Source organism: Dicentrarchus labrax, unplaced genomic scaffold (assembly GCF_905237075.1).
Source record: "Dicentrarchus labrax unplaced genomic scaffold, dlabrax2021, whole genome shotgun sequence".
Lineage (NCBI taxonomy): Eukaryota > Metazoa > Chordata > Actinopteri > Moronidae > Dicentrarchus > Dicentrarchus labrax.
The window spans coordinates 12,822,502-12,843,099 of NW_026136710.1; the positions used below are offsets into that span (position 1 = coordinate 12,822,502).

At 38.9% G+C, this 20,598-nt stretch overlaps 2 protein-coding genes across 2 annotated transcripts; both read left to right on the top strand.

Moving 5' to 3' along the window:
- Window positions 1-8,636: 8,636 nt before the first annotated feature.
- loxa (lysyl oxidase a) lies at window positions 8,637-14,023 on the top strand. The gene is made up of 7 exons (XM_051411908.1): window positions 8,637-9,530; window positions 9,849-9,957; window positions 10,387-10,524; window positions 11,773-11,929; window positions 13,000-13,095; window positions 13,270-13,385; window positions 13,491-14,023. Exons 1-7 carry the CDS (start codon window positions 8,876-8,878, stop codon window positions 13,495-13,497), a joined length of 1,278 nt encoding a protein of 425 aa, XP_051267868.1. The 5' UTR covers window positions 8,637-8,875; the 3' UTR covers window positions 13,498-14,023.
- A 1,814-nt stretch (window positions 14,024-15,837) lies between these two features.
- snx24 (sorting nexin 24) lies at window positions 15,838-20,581 on the top strand. The gene is made up of 7 exons (XM_051411928.1): window positions 15,838-16,008; window positions 17,377-17,460; window positions 18,396-18,500; window positions 18,726-18,820; window positions 18,945-18,974; window positions 19,201-19,265; window positions 19,428-20,581. The coding sequence occupies exons 1-7, from the start codon at window positions 15,940-15,942 to the stop codon at window positions 19,496-19,498; spliced, it is 519 nt and encodes a 172-aa protein (XP_051267888.1). The 5' UTR covers window positions 15,838-15,939; the 3' UTR covers window positions 19,499-20,581.
- Window positions 20,582-20,598: the final 17 nt, after the last annotated feature.

A 20,598-nucleotide genomic window follows, 5' to 3' on the forward strand; every position in this document is an offset into this window, starting at 1 on the left:
ATGAACAGAATCAGTACAGCACTAAGACAGGGCTGTTTACTTGCGCTACCCCCGGTGTCTATCAGTTCAGCTTCCTCTGCACGTTTTTTGTCGGTTCAGGAAGTGTGGACCTGTGGCATAACAAAAAGCTGGTCCTACACGGTTTCAAGTTTTATCAGGGAGGTCACCGCATGTTATCAGGGGACACGGTGCTCAGGCTGGAGACGGGAGACAAAGTGTGGCTGGACGCCACTGAAGGGACCACCGGCCTGAGCACCAAAAGCTTCTTCTCGGGACACCTGCTCTTCGCTGTGTGAAACAAACACTTCTTCTCCTGACTGAACCGCCACCCTCTAACACACCTGTGGTCTGTCTGCTTTAGGATCTCTGCACTGAGCTTCACTTTCCATTAATCAGGTCATGTGTAATATCTATTATTGATCATTCACTTCTTTTCTTTTGGGCCTACCGACCAGACTTGTGCACACCGTACAAACATTATAAATATTTTCTGACAAAAGAACAAATTTTACATGCTTTTAGCAGCCTCATTAATATTAAATGTGATTACAGCACATTTGTTAAACTCTGTTACAGCATGCAGTCCATTGGACCGGAAATGTATTTGATAGTAGGATTTACTTGTTTCATTAGGAAAATTTTATGCACTGATTGAAAATTGAAGCATATGTTTAAAATGTGTTGTGCTTGTGTCTATGAGGCTTGTTTTACTGTAACTTCTGTATCTGTTGTATTTTGCATTCAATAAATAAACTAAAGAAACTGAGCCGCAGCAAACCTGTTGTTCATGTGTTCTTATTTATGTGAATCACAAAAAAGAGAGAGAAGACTACTCAAAATGTAATTTAATGCTGTTAAATTTGGCAACCACAGGAGAGTCTGGAGTAATCTGTGTGTCAGTCCTAACCATAAGATCCTGAAGTTCTTGGTGTAAGAGGACTTCACAAAGCATTACACTAAAATTAGCTGAGAAGATAGAGGTAGGTCAAAGAACCTACTCACCTTGTTTTGCTAGTGCTTTGAAAAAGATACAACTCCTGAGCTTTTAAAACCTCTCTGGTGATGGTTAATAAGGATCCACTGAGTTGACCAACAAATCCAATAACAGTGGAGATGATGGCAAACACTGACAGTGCTGTGTGATTCATTACAGGGGAGAACATAATTAGAATTAATAACATGAATGAATGATAACAAATTGTATTTAATTTTCCATCTAGTTTGGCCTTCAGTGTTCAGTTGACCTTTTGTGTTAGAAATTATTATATTATTATATGTATATACATATATTGCATGTTTTCACCATAATGTCTCATTTGTCTCTTGGGACATGCCCAAAATTTGACTTTCTAGACATCGAACAGCATAATGCACTTACTGTGTTAGTAGGCCTATGTCATTTACTGACTGACACTGACTCAAAGTGAGTCTACAGTGACCATGCTGTGTGTGTTTACTACAGGTGCTGAGGAGACGGTGTCATTTCTGACAGTCAGTAGAGGGAACAGACAATCACAGCTCAACATGAAGGCACAAAAGTTGGACAGTTGATATCATCTCTCTCTCCAAATCTTGTTTTCAGATTTGTTGAGCGTGAAAATGGTCCTCAGTAGACCACTAATTATCAAGGGACACCTGCTGATGGAGGTTGGACAGTAACCATGCAGGTGAGACAACTAGACTGCTTCACTGATTCATCCTCTAAAAACCCTCAAACGCTGTATCAATTCATAAATCAATGTAACTTTTTGAGTTTAAAGGTATATATTTCAAACCATCCTTTTGGGCCTGTTGGAAAAACACAAATTTGGTAAAAACGTACTTTTACTTGACAATTTGTCCGTATAAAATGATCATTTAAATTATTTAAATATCCTGGGACAGGTGTGGAATATGTAAGTATGTCTGTTGGCTGATACAGTGCCTGAAGACGGGCACTGTGGGTCTTTGTTATAGTCCATATCTTTCATCAATGATGCGTCACTAAAGTCAGCATTTAAGAAACATACTTAAACTTTGTTAAAAAGTTATTTTTATCTTATTTTTACAAAGCTTCCAGTTCTACAAACTTTTCTTAGACGTAGTATCCATGCTGACCCAAGTAGTCGCCACAAGAAGATCAAGCTTTACTTTACATCTCAGAATATGTTTTTCTTTCAAGCAGTGATGTTAAACTTAAGAAAACAGCTCACTGAGTTTTGTTTTAATATTGACATCAGTAATCTAAATGGAACAACAAAGAAAAAAATTACTTTAATGGGAATACCTCCTGTAGATGGAGCTATCGTTCTTTCTTAAACAAAATAAACGTATGATTCATGTTGTGACATAACCCACTTATTCTGACTACAAGGCCTATAAAGCACTGCATCTAAAAATCATCATATTTTCGTCAAACTCACAGATGTCCTATTTCCATCTCTTTGTTTCTTAAGCATGCTTCCTCTATGTAAACAAAACGCAAAGTCTGATATTTCAAATTTTATAAAGAGACAATTTGGTAAAATATACATGTTTTTTCTCTGTTTTTGTTCCTGGGTAAAAAAAAATAAAAAATCTTCAACATCTTTGAAACTGTATTCATAAGATATAAAGTGGCTCAATTTACTTGCTATCAAACATTCACTCTTTCATTTATTGTGTTCACCATTTTAACCTTGTCATAGTTATTAAGGGTCACTTGAGGCCGTGATCAACCCACCATGAAGTGGAAATGGGTGAAGGATGGACAAACTAACACACTAACATTTACACCTGTGGTTAGCTTATTGTACGTTCTCCAGCCCACCTGGGCGGCACATGTTCACACTGCAGAAGACGTCCCGAGGAAATGTAGGTGAACATTTCACTGAAACATGCAAACTTTTTACAAGAAGGCTGAGATTTAAACTCAGGACGTTCTTGCTGAAGGGTGACAGTGTTAACCACGGAGCTTGTTTCTTTAAAGCAAACGTTCACTCTCATGTCTGTACAGTTAGCTTAGCTTAGCACAAAGAGAGGAAACATTTTGTTTAGTTTTCCAGTCTTTGTGCTAAGCTAAGCTAACTTGCTGCTGGCTATAGATCCATGTTTAACGGACAGATATGTGGTTTTAGATATTCTCTAACTCTCTAAAATAGCGAGCTATGCCTTTAATAAACTATCCTTTAAATGGTGATAATTTGACAATGTGTTCATGGCTTGTTTTCACTGCTGGCAAATGGCCTAAGAAATCCGTTATTGCAGGTTTAAATTGGTCTTTAGCTCACCTCATTTTACATGTGGAGTTTTAAGGCTTCCTCATAACAACACTGACACACAACAGATGTGGTGTGGTTTATGTTATTACCACAGTTTACACTGTTATTGTCTTGGCAAAGAGAGAGACACATAAATCACCGTTGAAAATAATTAACACAACATCACAAGTCAAAGAAGAGCAAATACATCTTTTTATTACTGGATTAACTGGAATTTCTCTTCTGCGGTTGTGGGATAACGAGAAGACACTGGGAGTGAAAAGAAAAAGGACATCTGCATGAATCATCACACAATGTAAAGTTTTCTGGGTTGTGTCTTGATAAAGTGCTCCTCCTCCTGGTTGCAGAGTCTATAGTGCATGTGCAGAGTGCCACGTAGTCCACCAGACTCTGTGTGTGTGTGTGTGTGTGTGTGTGTGTGTGTGTGTGTGTGTGTGTGTGTGTGTGTGTGGTACAAGCCCTTACTTGGTGCTCCAAGAGTAATGGAAACCCAGTATTTATGAAAGAGGAGAAAATATTTGAATTGTCTGTTTCTGTCATAGAGTTTCGAGCTGAGTTGAACCTGACCTTATTTGAATAGGCTGAGTTTTGCAAATTGGTGGAGGGAAACTCTACTACTCGAAGGAAATGAAAGAGAGTAAATCTAAGCATGTAAAAAGCTGTAAATGAGATTAACAGAAGCAGAGATGTTATGGGATAGAAGTTGCGGGGTTTAAGTAGAGGGATGCGATAGAAGAGTCATGGGAGTAGATTAGAGGACGTAGGCCTCGCCGTGGATGTTTTGAGAGATGTGTGTGGTCCTGTGTCACTGTGATGAGATCATAATGGTGACATGAGAATGAATAATTAAATGTAATGTAAATGTCTTTTTAAAATGATACTCCTGAAGTTGGCTGTTTAACAGGTTTTTAAGGATTCATCCAAAGTTGCAGCGATAAGGATGAATTACAAGTTCACGAAAGCATATTTAATCAAATATCTATCTGCCTTAAATCTAGACACTGGCTGCTCTAAATGCTTAAATGTAGGCTTCCCGTCTCGAGCAAAGAGCCGATGTGTGCCAGATGACTCAGTGATGGCACTGAATGATTGGTGTTGGTTTATGGTAAATATAGCATCATGAAAGGACGGAGATCTTTTTTTTGTTTTCCTCTTTACTCAATGACGAGCCTCATGCAAGAAAGCCCTGTCACTATTTTCCCTCCTTAGTCTCAGACGTGGATTTATTCAAATTCTTTAAGCTCAATAGAGTGCCCAAAAAAATCAGGAATGGGGGTGAATTCCAGCAACGTGGACAAAAGAACTCGGCTAATTCCTTGCAGATGTGTCTCTGGGCTGTGTGAGGGAACACTGCTGCCCTCGCTGGAGAGAAAAAGGACTCTGCATTGGAGAAAGTTCAATGAATTACGAGCTAAAAACATCGGTGACCCAGTACAGCTGGTTCTGACTGTCTGAATGGTTTTCCAGGAGAGAGAAAGGAGGCGAACCGGGAACACATAGTTTTCCCTCTCTGGAGAACCTGTTATGGTATGCAGAATCACAAGAGTGTATGTTAGTCATCCTCAAAGCAAAAAACACAATCACATATTACAGCTGTTTCATACTGGAAGCAAATCCTACACTTTTGAATGAATAACACTGCTAGAGGGCATCCTCTGAAGACAAAACAGGAAACACTTACAAAAGACAGATTCACTGCTGATGTTGCTTGGTGATTCAGTTTGGAAAGATTTTTTATTCACTTCTTATTCCTCTGCAACTGCTTATTCACAGTTTCACTAATGCGTCTGACAGTTTATCTGGATTAGGGAGTCGTTGCTGTTCTTGTTTCTTGTATCAAACGTTCCACACTTATCTTTAACTCTTGAACAACTCAAGTACAAGTCTGCAGGGAGGATACATTTTCAGGAGCTCATATAACTCAACGACCACTCGGCTCTGATTCGCCCTCACGGCTTACACAAGCTGAAGTCACGTGACTGTGAGATGATGTGTGCCCTCTTTTATCCAAGAACAATACAACTGGTTTAACTGTAATTTACAGCATGATTTAATCCGTGTACTCTACCATTAACAGAACCCTTTCACAGACTAAAGTATTTTTAGTTGGCTGTTAGTTCTTGATCTCTTTCTCAGCTACTGTTTGGGCAGAATAGATTTTTCACTGGAATCATAAAAGTTGATGTTAATTTATAAATGACCATCACAGTGTGTTTTTAAAGCTCCTCAAATCGTTTCATGTGGAGTATTTTTCAATAACAGTGAATATCCATAACTAAATATGCAACAATCAAAGCTAAACGTCCCCTTGTGGAGTTTCTGACCTCTAGTTTTGTTATGGATCAGTAGTTTAATGAGCTTTGTTTGTCCTAGTATTGGCACGAGCAAGCACGTGACATGCTATCCACAGTCCTGCCAATGGTCTTAACAATACAGGCTTCAAAATTTACATAGAAATTGTCTTTGCAAATGTAAAAAGTAACACTGAATGTAAATAAATAAAACTCCGCAGGGCACCTTTAAGATTTTGAAAAGAAAATCCATAGTTTGAATCCATCGTATTTATTAATCAATGAAATGTATTTGTTAGATAAAAACTAAAATTTCGATTCTCGATGGATCTCTGTCAGATCTGTTGACACCTGCCACCATAAAGCTCATCAGCTTATTGATGTGCATAATGTATAAATATGGGTGGTTTCAAGTCTTTCAAACATTCAGACCATTTAAGGTCAACAGTTGTCATTATTAAAAACATTTGTGGGAGTTAGTAAGTGGGGCCTCACCATCCTTCTGACTTTTTGGGGTTTTAAGCAGGAAGTGTCAGAAAAGTTACACAAGCAGAAAACAAGTGACATCAGATTTTGATTAAAATATCTCAACTCTGATTAATGAATAGTTTTAGCCCCTTAAAGAAAACTGTTTGGTCCTGTAGGATGACACCAATTAAAGTAAATGAGAAGACATGTTTTTCAGGTCTTTGAGACAGTGGTGCTCCAAATGAACTGGCTCATACGACGTGTCGCCTGACCACGTTTGAAGGCAAAGTGTTTAAAGCTGTTCTGAACAGCCACAGACAAAGTTGGAGCAAAGCATGTCGTTATAGAGAAAGATGAGACGTGATAATTGTTCAAATGACGGCACACATCTGTCTCAAAGGCATCGTGGTCTTGCGCTCCGTTGCACGTGCAAAAAGTGAGAGGAGTAGTGGTTTGAAGAACTGAAAAAGAGAGCTTGACAGAAATTAAAATCCTGCCTACTTACATACTTCCTCACATCCACACAGCTGGTCGGTCACTGCGTGAAGTGGGAGTGAACGTGGGATTGTCGGTTTAGGAAAGTTACAAAAATTGATGGATGCAGCCGCCCAGTTCCAATGTTGGAAAGGTGCTGTTCTGTCTGACAAGCAATTCGGATCAAGCATACTTACACCTTAAAGGAATAGTTTTACTTTCTGGCAAATACACTTTCTAGTGTAGAATAAGATGAGAAGATCGATACCATCTGTCTGTTAAATATGAAGCCTCAGCTGGTAAGGTTAGCTTAGCTCAAAGATTAGAAACAGGGGAAACTTATATCATTGTTGAATTGGTTGAAAAAAGAGTGTCTAACTGTTCCTCCATTTCCAGGCTAAGCTAAGATAACAGATAAGAGAATGGTATATCAATCTGCTCATCTATCTCTCCACCAGAAAACGAATAAGCAGATTTCCCATAATGTCAAACTACTGCTTTAAATGTTAGAGAAGCAGCATTGTGACCAGATGGTCACCAGTTCAGTCGTAGGCTTGACATGATACATTTGAGCAGTAAAAAGGGAAAAAACAGAGCCTGCCCCTCCCTCATTAAAACCACTGAGGTGCACCTGAGCAAGTACATTGAACTTGGAAGTTTCCAGGTGTAAAGGTGGGTAACAGTGTGAGAGTGAACAGGACGTTCCTAAAAGAAAAACCATCTCAACGTTACTACAAAAAGCTAAAATAAACTCTATATTAGATGACATTTGGCTCCATACAAAGACTCTTTTGGTGCCACCAGCAACTACTTTTTTTGGGTTTTCTAGACACTAGACACTCTCTAGACTCTTCCGCAGACAGAAAACATAATCTGAAGGAATAAGATAAGAATGTCTGAGAGAAGACCATAACCCTAAACAACTCCCTCATGTTCTGATAAGACAATAGCATGCAGCACTCCAATATTAATTGCTGCCACCTGCCCCCTAGTGTCAGGAAACGGGACACTGTAATTGCTTTTTTAGATCACAGTTATGTCACATAATGTTTCATATTATAAAGACATCCTCTCCATTTTTCAAAACAGAATTTGTGAAGCAAATTATTCGTTGCTTGAGGACTTCTACTAACAGCTCACAGTTGGTTGTACATATTCTTCACATACAATCCAAATGTGATGCTTTTAAGTCTGTAGCTCTCATAAAACTTTGTGATTTGAGAAACTGTAAAATCCTTGTGACCATTTGCTGTGGTTTAGCAGCCGCCATCCTGCAGTCAATTATGTAGATGCTAGAAAGAATTTCCTGGTTAGCTAAACAGAAGAAAATGAAGACCTTGGATTACGTTTCCCAAGCTATGCATTATACCTCTGGCAGGACAGTGATTTGACTGGGCAGCAACATATGACTTAAATTAATCAGGAGAGGAGCGTGGGGGTCACCAGTCTGCCACCAGACTCAGTAATGCAGATATCACGTAACACCACAGCCTCATTTTATTTATTGCTCAGAATACACTAATTATGACCTTATAGAAGATTACTGATAAATACATGTGATGAGGCGTTCACGTTGTCAGCAAAGCTCCAGTACAGACAGGAGTGAGGCGCGGCTGGGGTGGAGGGTGGAGGTTGGAGGGTGGAAAGGGGGGAGATGGTTTCCAAAGAAAAACTGAAAATGTTGCAGGACCATCAAGGAGTCATGTTTAGGTTTCTGAGATCCTCATATGAGAAAGTGGAGTGTGGAGACTTTTGGCAGAGTGTGTTGCAATTTGGTTGGGAGTTCATCCAACAGTCAGGAAACAAACTATTTATCATGAAAGTTTGTTGATCTGGCAGAGAAAGAAAATGTAGACAATATACAGTAGTTTCTAGGAAATGTGTGATATTATTCATATGCTATCAAACTAAGTAGGGTGGATTTCACAAGAGGGTTTGTGTCTGTTTTTTATACAATTGTTATGATTCAAAATGTGCATCTGTTTCCATTCTTGGTGATGAAGAAGATCTGTTTCACTGCTTGTTACTCAAACAGATTAACCATCTTTGAAAGGGCCAGACAGAGCAGTTATCAAACACACTTGGAAGGGCATGATCAGACATCACGTATCCATCCAGTGGTTATATGAGCAGGAGCGTCAGACTTGTGCAACAGATTCAGAAACTCCAAATGCTGAACTCCTCCTCCTCCTCCTCCTCATCTCACGGGACGCATCTGCAGGCTGCAGGAGCAGAGCGATATGAGTTTACACGGATACATTCAAACTTAAGCTTTCTCTTCTCTGCTCATTGAACATCCTTCAAATAGAGATGAAGGATATTTAGTTTAAAGACCAGTGGCAACCCCGGCTCATTTCAAACAATCGCTTTGTCACATTAAAATCGCCTTTAATTGAGTTCATAATGGGATTACGCATATTTGGCACGCCACTTTACGCATATGCGTGCGTCTATTGTTTTGTTTTCATCCTGCAAGATGCTCAGTCTCAGGAGGATCTGGGGGCACAACAGGGAGATAACCAAAGAGCGGGTCTGCGGCAGACGCTACAGTGGTCGCACAACGGCAAGATTTTTAGCATTTTAAGCCAGGGCTCGGAGTATCAGCCGCCGAGGCGAAGGGGCGCACCGCAGGAACAAGTGCAAGCGCGACCTGTCACCATCATTCGTGATGCGGGCGTAGGACATACGGACACCTCCAGCCAGCCGGTGGCCCAGCAGCAGCAGCAGCCTCCCCGGCCGGCGTCCAACCCGCACAGCCCCGGTGGCCTCCCGCCTCCACTCCAAAGGCTCCTGAGAGGACAAGATCACCGCCAGCATCACCGTGACCGCCCCGGTGAGCGCAATGGGACGCAGAGGAGCAGCGGAGCCAATGAGACCCAGGAAAAGGTCACTGTCAGTCCGCCCCTGCCCAGGAGAGAAGACATGATGGTCGGCGATGATCCCTACGACCCCTACAAGTCCACTGATAGTGATAATCCGTATTACAATTATTATGATGTTTACGAGAGACCGAGGCCAAGAGCGAGACCCGGATATGGCACCAGGAATCATCAGTACGGTAAGAGTTTGCTCTCAAAACAACATTCAGGTCAATAATGAGGTAGATATGACGCATGAAGTGGTGTTTAGGATGCTTAAATTCTTCTATATATCAAGTCTATCAAGCAAGCAATCAGTTAATAAATGAATCAGTTAGTGTGTCTCTCTTTGCCTGCATGTGTATTTCCTATCTGTTAAAGATAGAGAGTTTATATGTGTTAAAAATATTAATTTAATGATTTATGTCAATTTATATGTATATGTTTTTATGCACCACTTTTATCATATTATATTTGGGTATAATTATTACTATTATAATGTTGTTTTGGTGTTTTAGGTCTGCCTGATCTCGTACCTGACCCATACTCCATTCAAGCCTCTGCTTATGCCCAGAGAGTCCCAATGTACAACCTGAGATGTGCAGCTGAGGAAAACTGCTTGTCAAGGTAGACTGCCGTCAGGACTTACCCACATGGAGAAAAAAAAAGCACGGTTTGCAGCCAAGTCTGAGTGTGATTCAGAGAGCTTTGAGCCATAACAACCAACTAAAGTGTTTGTGGGTGAGGGCTGCCCAGTGGAACCATGAGGTAAAATGAATCTGCCACTGATGGTGCAGAGGGGTGGAGCGGTGGATTTCTGTAAAGTTTAATCATAGTTCGTCCGAAAAGAGAAAGCCCGAATGGTAAACACATTAACGAAAACCAACCCAAACAACCACGTGCCTTCAAACTATTTTTCCACCCACCATTTACACATAGACTGCCTTCACTCAGACACTCACACTCTGCTCCACTCAGAGGAGGGCATGTAGCAGGAAAAACAATCTGAGTGATGTAACTGTGTCCATACATGACCTGTGTTGTTTTTGTGTGCAGCTCAGCCTATAGATCCACTATTAGAGACTATGACACCCGTATGCTGCTGAGGTTTCCTCAGAGAGTCAAGAACCAGGGGACGGCAGACTTCCTACCCAGCAGGCCACGTTACTCCTGGGAGTGGCACAGCTGTCACCAGTGAGTATAATGTCATGTCAGTGCTGTCCACCTCACCATCACACACTCAAAGAGTCTCTGTGACTTGTGGCTCGTCTCTTGCATCATTTGTTCTCTCTGGCCAAGAAGCTGGCATCAATTAGAGTCATTTGCATGAGGATTTCATGCATGAATATATAAATCAGATCTGGGTTTTTAAGCTCTGAATGCAAAGACGTGCATCTGAATCAGGTAAGGATCAAAAAACATTAAGACAATGCGTTATTCACAATCTTTTAAGAGTTTGAATCAGAGACGGAAAATGTTCTTTGCACACTGCAACTCAAAAGGTATGTTAAGGATCTTAGTAGTTGTTTTGTAATTTTGTTCATGAGTTACAAATATAAGCAACCAATGGTTTCCAAGAGGAACTATTTATCAGTACACTATCTGTATTTTCCAGTCTATTGTTGTGGTATGGCACCCCCTGTTGAACCACAGTTGTGTTACTTTTGGCAGTTTTATAGTTTCTGTTGGCTGTTTTATTGCTTTGACATCTTATCATGAGTTTTATTTGTATCTTTAGGCTTTTAAAGATGTAATTTTCTATTTTTACAATCTTAGCATAAAGATTGTAAAAACCCACATCGGGGCCTTTTCAAAATATGATGTGACAGAACAAAATATGACCTTTGAATTCAGTTAATTTAAAACTGCAAATCCAGACACTGTAAAATAAAGTTGTGTGATGAAGATAGTGAGCCAAAAAGGAAAACCGCGGGTATTTTTGTTTCTTCATTGAGCTGGTGGAAATGTGCCTGGTTTTCCTTGATTCTACAGAAACTACCTCAGTCCATAGTTATGTTGTGAAACAACCAGTCCACTGTGCTAATCCCCAAGATGGAGCACATTTGGCAATGATCCAATAAACTGTTGATGTAGACTGTATAGATTATTTTTCAGGGCTTTGAAAGCTGAGTGATGTTCAAAACCAGATTGTTTCTGTCTCATTAAACAAACTCTGGCTTTAGGATAATGGAGTGAAAGCAAATTCAGATTCATTGCAGTTTTATAATAAATAAAATAAATAACTGTGAGGTTTCCAGTCACAGTGACTTGCAGTCAGAATCAATGCTGGTAAAAGTCCAACAAAATGTATTTAAATGTTAATCAGTAAGTGTATAAATGTCCCTGGCCGGTCTCAACATGACAAACAGTCCTACATTAATGTGGACCTCGGGTCGATATAGATTAAAACTGATGATGAACACTGCTGTTGCTGATCCACAGGCACTTCCACAGCATGGACGAGTTCAGCCACTACGACCTGCTGGATGCCACCACTCAACACTCGGTGGCTGAGGGCCACAAGGCCAGCTTCTGCCTGGAGGACACTTCCTGTGACTACGGCTACTACCGGCGATTTGCCTGCACTGCACATACCCAGGTCTCAGAGATACATGCTGAAAAGTGAACTGTTAATATGTTGTTGTTACTCACTTTAAAGCTGTTTTTTTATATATATTATTATATTATATAATATCATATATCATATTATTATTACTATATTAACAATAGATCACTTTGGGTCGCTCAAACAAACCCACAGAGAATTATCATCTGATACTGCAGTTCTTGTCAGCTCTGCGTTTATCTTCTTTCAGCTCATTGTATGGTTTTACAGCCCATGACTGTACGGTTTTGGTTCGGTCTTGGTGCTCTCATCAGGGGAAAAAAAGACTCTGTGCTACCTACTTAGGTTAGTTAGCAAGGTAGCAACTAGCTTGTGAAAATAGAGAAGCATTTATCAGCTAAAGAGACAGATATTTCTTTCAGGAGTTAGTGGAGACAGAGCTAAAAGAAGCTACTTATCCAGTAAGCTGTAACCCTTTAATATACATACATGGAGACACCATATTATTATTATTTTTATATAAAGAGAAGACACTAATCTAATAATACACATATTACATGTTCATATTCATGTTTTCCTACTGTGACCTGTCAAAATCCCTTGTCATGGAAAAATGAGAGTCTGTTTCAATTATTAATGCTGCAAAATAAAAGCCAGTTCAGAAATAGAGAAAGGTTTCTAAAGTTGGAAAAGGTGAGTGGAACTAAGAAAAACAAGCTCTCTTTCACTGAGGCAGCCGTCCTTTAGAGAACAACTGTAGTATTTCCTTTTGCACGAGCCAGTGGTGATGGTGATTTAATGATTTCCTGTTTCTCCGGCAAAATGATCCCACTGGCCTGAGTGTCTGTGATCAGTTGTGTTTTTTTTCCCACCCTCTTCTTTCTCTTCTTGCTGACATTGCGTCCAAATAATCTCTAAGACTGAACCAAAAATACAGTTTTAATTGATATTATTATTATATCATTTTAAGCTTTTTATTCTTACCTTTACTGTAATAAATTAAGCTCTTTGTTAAAGTTTCTATATGTAAAAGGGCCTTATAGTGTTTAATAACAAGTTGTTTGTTTATATAATGCTTTTAATGGATGCTGTCCAACATGCAGGGCCTGAGTCCAGGATGTTATGATACCTACAACGCAGACATCGACTGCCAGTGGATTGACATCACAGATGTGAAACCTGGAAACTATATCCTCAAGGTTTGTTAGAAATACCAGATGACGTTTGGCTTCCTCCTGAGACACTAAACCCTTTTAAAAGAGTGGAATCACATTACATTCATCAACATTTGATTCTAGTCTTTGCTGTGTTTTTATCTTTGAGTTATTCGTTCATATATTTTTTTGTAATATGTATCTTGTTGTTCTCCACAGGTCAGTGTAAATCCGTACTATCAGGTCCCAGAAAGTGACTACAGCAACAACATTGTGCGCTGTGACGTTCGCTACACTGGCAACTACGCCTACCTGTCAGGTTGTCACATGTCGACGTAAGTGTCTCATGTTTCATGTGACAAATAGTTCTTTGATATTTTTTGTGTCCTCCATTGTGATCCTCATGGTGTGTTTGTTCTATTTTTATCTCTTTTTTTCAGGTATTAAGAGTTGACAGTCGTTCACAGCGCGCTCTGTAAAGGACAATCAAGAGGACTGCATATTAAAGCATATAAAACACCTGGAAATAAAATTTAAATTGTAAGTAATGTTGTTTACGATTTAAAATAGTCCCAATTTAGGAAAATAAAAAGTAATCTGACGTCATAGTGTCAGATAATGTTGAATTCTTCTTTGTTTGTGTGGGAAAGCAGTTTTTTTTCTCCTTACAAATAAGTATATTCTTATCTCATCTTTTCTGTATGGTATATTTCTTTTGCATTGTACTGTATGCTTGCGTTTCATACCACTTGTAAGATAGTGACAGAATGAAATCCATGAATTAGAAGCTTAGAATAGTAAAATACAAATGTAAACCAGCTTGCCCTCATTGTTAAGTCATTATCAATTATATCACAAGTTTAAAATGAACCAGCTGTTTAAAGGAAAATGTATTTGTTATATTTATAAGCAACGGAAGGCTTCAAAGCTTTTGGTGAAACTTAGATGAATAAAACGTTGAGAAGTGACCTCATTTTGACTTTTTCTGTGTCTTATTGTCTTCACACACACTTAATCACAATTACAGACGCACGCCATGAAAAGGGTGAATATAAAAGGTTAAAACTAATGATTATGTTCTTCACAGATTATGATTATCATTATCATTATACCAGTTCGTAGAGCCCAGTGGTAACAATCTTCACGTCATATAAAAGAGAGAAAAAGAAGCAAACTAGAAACTGTGAATTTTTTCACAATTTGTGAGAGAAACAAACAAATAAACAAACAACAAACAAAACTGAAGCACCAGAGGCAAAGATATTCTGACTTTCAGTCCCTATTAAAAGCTCCAAAACACTTGAGCCTACATTTCCCATAATGCAACTTGATAGAATCTTTCATTAGACCCTAACCCTGCCTGGTAAACACCCACATCTTTAAAACCTCCCAACTCCAGTTTTGTTGCTCGGATTTTCGTAGTTTCTGAGTTTGCAGCGTCCATTACCCTGATGACATCACTATGACATCACCAGGGTCATTTTTTGTAGACTTAAAGAAAGTTTCGACAGAGCGGAAGCACATTACTGTTCTCATAAACTGAGTAAAACCACGACTAGTAAACTGTTCTTGATGTCTAAAACTGGAGGAATGCCCCTTTAATAAGGAGTCATGGACATTTTTTTATTATTGTACAACACAAGGTTGTAAAATGAACTGAAAGTTTGCAGTTTCTTCATGGTACACACATAGAAAAACATGATTAAATTCATAGAATACATATAAAATGAAATAAAACAGTTAATTATATACATACACGTTTAAACCCAGGAAATAATTCTGCTCTACATTTTTTTTAAATTTAACTTTAATTTGAATTTAGGTTAAATCTTTTTAACAATAACAGTTTATTGATTGCAGGTGGTTTGTTTGCGGTCGACTGACTGACTAACTAATAGTTTCAGCACTAGTTAGCAGCAAGTTGGTTTATTCAGAATTACTTTGACCTTGTTGTTGCTCAAACTATTTGGTTGCAGTTGTTGAGCTCACTTGCTTAAACCTGCATTAACTGAGTTTTGGTCACTTGGGGGGCAGCGACAACTGTAAACTGACATATTTTAACTCATTTACATTTAAATGGGGAATTTGTTAGCAAATAGATGTTTATTGACACATCCAGAAACATTCATTTGAAGTTGTGTTTGATGCCACCTGATGTACCGATGGACATATTTGGCTCTTTTCGCTGCTTAATGCTCCACTATGTTAACAAGGTATCAGCTGTTCGGTGCAGAGTAACAAAGAGTCAAGAAATACAAAAAACTGAAAGATGATCTGTGGGGCTGAGGAGAAATGTATGAGTTGGTTCATTACTAGGATAAAAAATACTGAAAGAAGCTGCTTTAAGAGGGGCAGGGAGCGTACGATGGGCTGAAAGAGTACGTCCATGTAGATTTAATTTGAATGTATTAAATCCAACAATATTCTGGATTTGTTATATAAATCATGTGTTGGAAATCTTATCTTTGTATGTCCAGTGGGGAGTTTTGTTCCTTTTTCAGGAAAAGTATGAAGATGACAAAAACACACAATTCGTGTTTGTATTATTATTATTATTATAAATGCTTACATCATGTAAAATATGGTATACATTTAAAGTTAAAGTTAAAGTTACTCATACTATAATTTATCTCATAATTAGTGATATATTTCGTAGGAGAACTAAATATAAAATGACCCATAAAATCCCAACCTGGTCATTGTCAGTATCCTCCGCTCCACCAGGCGGCAGCACGGACACTGTTCTCATGTTGTTCCAATCCATGATTTCTTTTTTTTTATGAGGCTGTCTGCCAGAGAAACTGGAGTAAACCACCAGCAGTGTGTGTGTGTATGTATGTGTGGTTGTGTGTGCCATAGGATCAAATATTACCTATAAAACAAGTCGAAATGCATCCAGTCAGAGTGTCGATCCCGTCGTTTCGCTCCGAGAACAACTCGATGGAGAAAGGATACACGGTGAGCTGCTCCATAATAATAATAATAATAATAATAATAATGATAACCTCTGTCTGTCTGTTTGTCTGTCTGTGTCGGTCGTCTGCTCTGCTGCTGTCATCAGTTTCTCATTTTAACTCAGGTGGTGTTTCTGCACCCGATAAATAACAAACTGTTTAACATCAAACAGCAGATGTTAGTGTGAGTTAAAGGGTTGTTGTTGTTGTTGTTGTTGTTGTTTTCAGTGCGTCAAATCAGCCCTGAACTCACCTTGTTTTTATACACTGTAAACATTTCAGTGTTCAAAATCACCTGATTTACTAAAACCTGTATTGGCTGATTGAATTTGTGTCTAAATAGAGACACTGGGAATGTGAAACGCAGTTTTCTAGAGGATCCCTGCTTTAAATAAACACTGATTTTAAATAAAGCTTTATGAAATCAATCCATTGTATACAGGAACCTCATATTATATTAATGACCCCCCCCCCTTTAAAACCCCTTTTCTGCTCCTTAAATTTCCCTTTAAAGGGGCACACCAGCAATTTCAGTGATCTACAGGCTTTTATTTCTTCAGGTCAGCCTCCAAAAACACAATTGATCCGACGTTTCCCATAATTCATTTGAACTCCAGTACCTCCACTCAGGGTACTTCCTCATACCGGGTACTGACCCGATCCCTTTTCCCTCTTTTTTTCCTGAATTAAAAAGAATAGTTTAGCTTTCTTTGAGTCAGGCTAACTGTTTTAATGCTAAGCTAAGCAAACCAGCTTCTGACAGCAGCTTCATATTTACCGTATAGACTTTAAAGCGATCTAAATCCTCTCATCTAACTCTTGGAAAGAAAGCAAATAACCTTTATGTCCTTTAAATTCTGCATTCCTCACATATAAACTGCAGTTCCTGTGACTGATGGTGGAAAAACACAGAGTTTTTGTAATAACATTGACAAACAAACTGTATTTAATGTGAGTTAAAACTCTGAGCTGTTCCAGGATTTGTTAATAAGTCTCTCTTGCTGGCTCTCTGTGTTGGGAGATCTCACCATTGACGTGTTTATGTTGCCAGTCAAGAATTGCATTTCCACCACGGCCTGGATTTCCTCTTTTTACATAATGCTGGCAGACAGCAGTTTATGCTGTATCTGCAGCTTTTACGGAAGAATCCAGTTGAGTGAGGGAAGTCTGTTTAGGGATGGTATCAGTAACTCTGACAGATCAAATTGTTTTCTACTACAGCAGCCAGATGTTTCCTGTTGGTAACCAGCTGACTTTGACTTTAACCGACTCTGCAGTCAGTCACACGCTGACTGCGCTGGGAGGGGACGTCTGTGACTGATGGGCTATGGTGATAAATCCCTAACTGACTCAACCGTTTCCTTTCTTTCAGGTCTTTAAAATTGACGTGCTGATGAATGGCAGGCAACACACTGTTGAGAAACGCTACAGTGAATTTCACGCTTTGCATAAAATGGTGAGATTTGGTCCAACCCCAAAGTTTATGACCATTTCTAGGTGTCCAGTATTAAAGTGTTTAAGTCTTTAATAAGTCTGTTTAATTATTTAAACTCTGATATTTGAGTTGTAATAGCAGTTTAATGTCCGTGCTGTATTGTATAAAGTGCTATAACGATTGGTCTATTAATTGTTCAAATGAAAATGCTTTGTGGCTTCCAGTTTCTTCAATATGAGCTTTTTCTCATATCATCATGAACTGAATCCATTTGGGCTTTTTTTCATCCGTTCTGTCAAATAAAGCAATGGGAAGATGAAGAAGTTTGGGCTCTACTGGCTTCCATCTTCAATCTCTGAGATTTTAGAGACTAAAACATTAATTGAGTAATCTAAAAAAGGACAATACATCAATGAATTGATAATTAAAACTCAGTCACTGGTTGCAGCTCAAAGTTCAGACGTGTGTTGACATGCAGAGTGAATCACAGCAGCAAATAAATACTTAATGTGTTTACCACCGGTTTGTTTGAGGTAGTCCACACTTTGATTGATTGGTGCGCCGCTTTCTGTACTGGGCTTTTTCCACAGGAGACATTTGGACACGGCGGGAAAAGCACAGGTGTAAATACTCAGATTCAAGATGGCTGATTTCCATTAAGATGCTTCAGTTTCAGGTTCCTGGTGTTGTTCATGCTAGCTGTCATGACTTACTGGGACACTTGAATTGAACAGAGCAATTTTAATGTTTTTAATAACACCTGTGCTTTTCCTAATGTAACAAGTCAACATGTCTGCTGTGAAAAATGTCAATTATGGTTCAGAAATGCTGGGTTATTATTAATAACATATGCTATTAGAGCTTCTAGCACGGCTGTAGACTTTAGTTTTTCCTGGTCTACCTGACCTGATCTGCCATGTATATTATTGAATTATTTTGTTGTTATATCCCTCCAGCTAAAGAAGAGCATAAAGCCACCTGAGATCCCTTCAAAACATGTTAGAAACTGGGTTCCCAAAGTCCTGGAGCAGAGGAGGCATGGTCTGGAGCTCTACCTGCAGGTACTAAAGATAACTGGATAAAGAACAAAAACATTTTCGTTGTATTTGAAGTCAGTATCACAACTGTTTTCTTCCTAAATACAGATTTTGTCTAACCCTAAGTACACATACAAACTGCAGTACAGATGTAGGGCGACTAAACAAACTCAAACTGTTGCCCAGAGAAAGGTCAGCTGTGCCTCATGCGCACATTGTAATTTGCTTTTGTTTTGTCTGTTTTGTCAGACTATAATTATGGAAAATGGGGTTCTTCCAAAGATATTCCTGGATTTCCTGAATATCCGCCATTTTCCTTCAGTGCCAAAAACGGAAAGCTGTGGGTGAGTTGAAACTGCAGGTTTTCTATCAAATAAAAGACCAATTTGTGGCCCTTTTTTTTTTTTTTTCTCTTTGATGAAGTTTGTTCCCAGGATACTGAAAGACTTTTTATATTTTTTCTCTAAGGTCGTTCGATACAGAATCAGAAGAATCAAGGTGAGTTGTTTTGTTTCCTGTTTTCAGTGAATATATTTTAAAACCTGCAGGTCAGATTCTCGCTTTGTACCATTTTGAACCGGTTTGAACTGTCACTATTTGCTCTCCACTTGAACTTCACCCTGCGTGTCAGTGACACCACCTACGTTTCTTCATCCTGTTAATTTATATGCAGCATGTAGCCGCCCACAAACCTTCTCACTTCTCCTTTTTGGACTCTTCTCAGTAAACTTTCACACCAGCCAGTCCTGCTGTTTCTGAGAGACCCCTACCTGCTGCCATCTGCAAACGGTGAGTTCATGATACTTACACACATGTAATATCATAATATCCCAATTAATTAATCATTTTAATAGGAATTTAATTATTATTTGTGTTAAATGTACTATAACACTAATGTACAAATCCTTTATCCTTTCATTTGAAGAACTTTCTCTTCTTCTTTCCTTTCAGATACATTTTCAAATGTTGTGATTGAAGGTGTGATACATGGAGTTTTCTACCCAGATCTTCAACCGAGGTAGAGCCGCAGAGCCGAGGCTGAGAGCATGTCACCACAAACGGATGCTCCATATTTTCACACCATTTTAGGTGTGCATCAAGAAGAACATAACATGTTACACTGAGCCTCATTTTCATCTTCCAAAGCAAAACAAAAAACAAAAAATCCATTTGAAAAAAAAGATGCCTAATCTATCAATAAACCACTGGCACTCCATTTTTAAAACATCCATTGACCTTACACTAAGAAAATTCTGCAACAGTTGTTCTATTTACCCATATTTCACTGGGTTTGTACTCTTTGAATCGTACTTATCAGCTATAAAATGTAACTAATTGTGAGTTTGGCTAGTTAATGTAGATGTTTTCAGGCTATTAGAATAAAAAGTGTCGAAGAATAAGAAGATTATTTTCAGAAATTGAAGAGCTTAATACCTCGTAATAAATTAACTTATATTTTATTTTTTTTTCTTAAGAAAGTAAAGAGTGAAATAAACACAGGATCAACTGGAAACAGAAGTAAGAGGCAGATCAAAGTAGAGGAGACCTGAAGGTTTTTTTTTTTATGGCACTTTAACTCTGGGAACCTAAAAGGAAATGCTGATGGCAGCTGGACTGATGGTGCCAGACAGGAGGCCTGTAAGGACAAAGCATAGGGCTGGAGTGTGGAGCTGGATCACAGCCTACAAACAGGGAGGTGCCACTCCCTTTGTAGCAGCAGTGCTGCAGTTTTTGGATTTGTTCTGAGCTGCCAAATTGAGCCATCTGAGGCAGACCAGTGTGGAACAATTTCAAGGCTGCACTCGGCTGGAGTTGACAGATATGTGCCACATGTCAGTGTGGAAATGATTGGAGCTTTATTGGTAGGTTGAGGCAGTGATGTGGACCTCTTTTATTGAGCATCAGATGTTTGTGAAGGAGTACTGTAGTGTTTACGGTGGTGCTAGTGAAGAGCTACTGGAAGAGCAGCTCAGTTTGATCAGGTGATGAGCCTGCTGTTTTTGGCACAAAGCCTATTTGAAAAGTACCCCGACAGTCATAAATATGTGACACAACCTGTGAGTGAGGAAACACATGCTTAAAGGTGTAGAAAACAGATGCTGACAGAGAAAAAAGACACGAT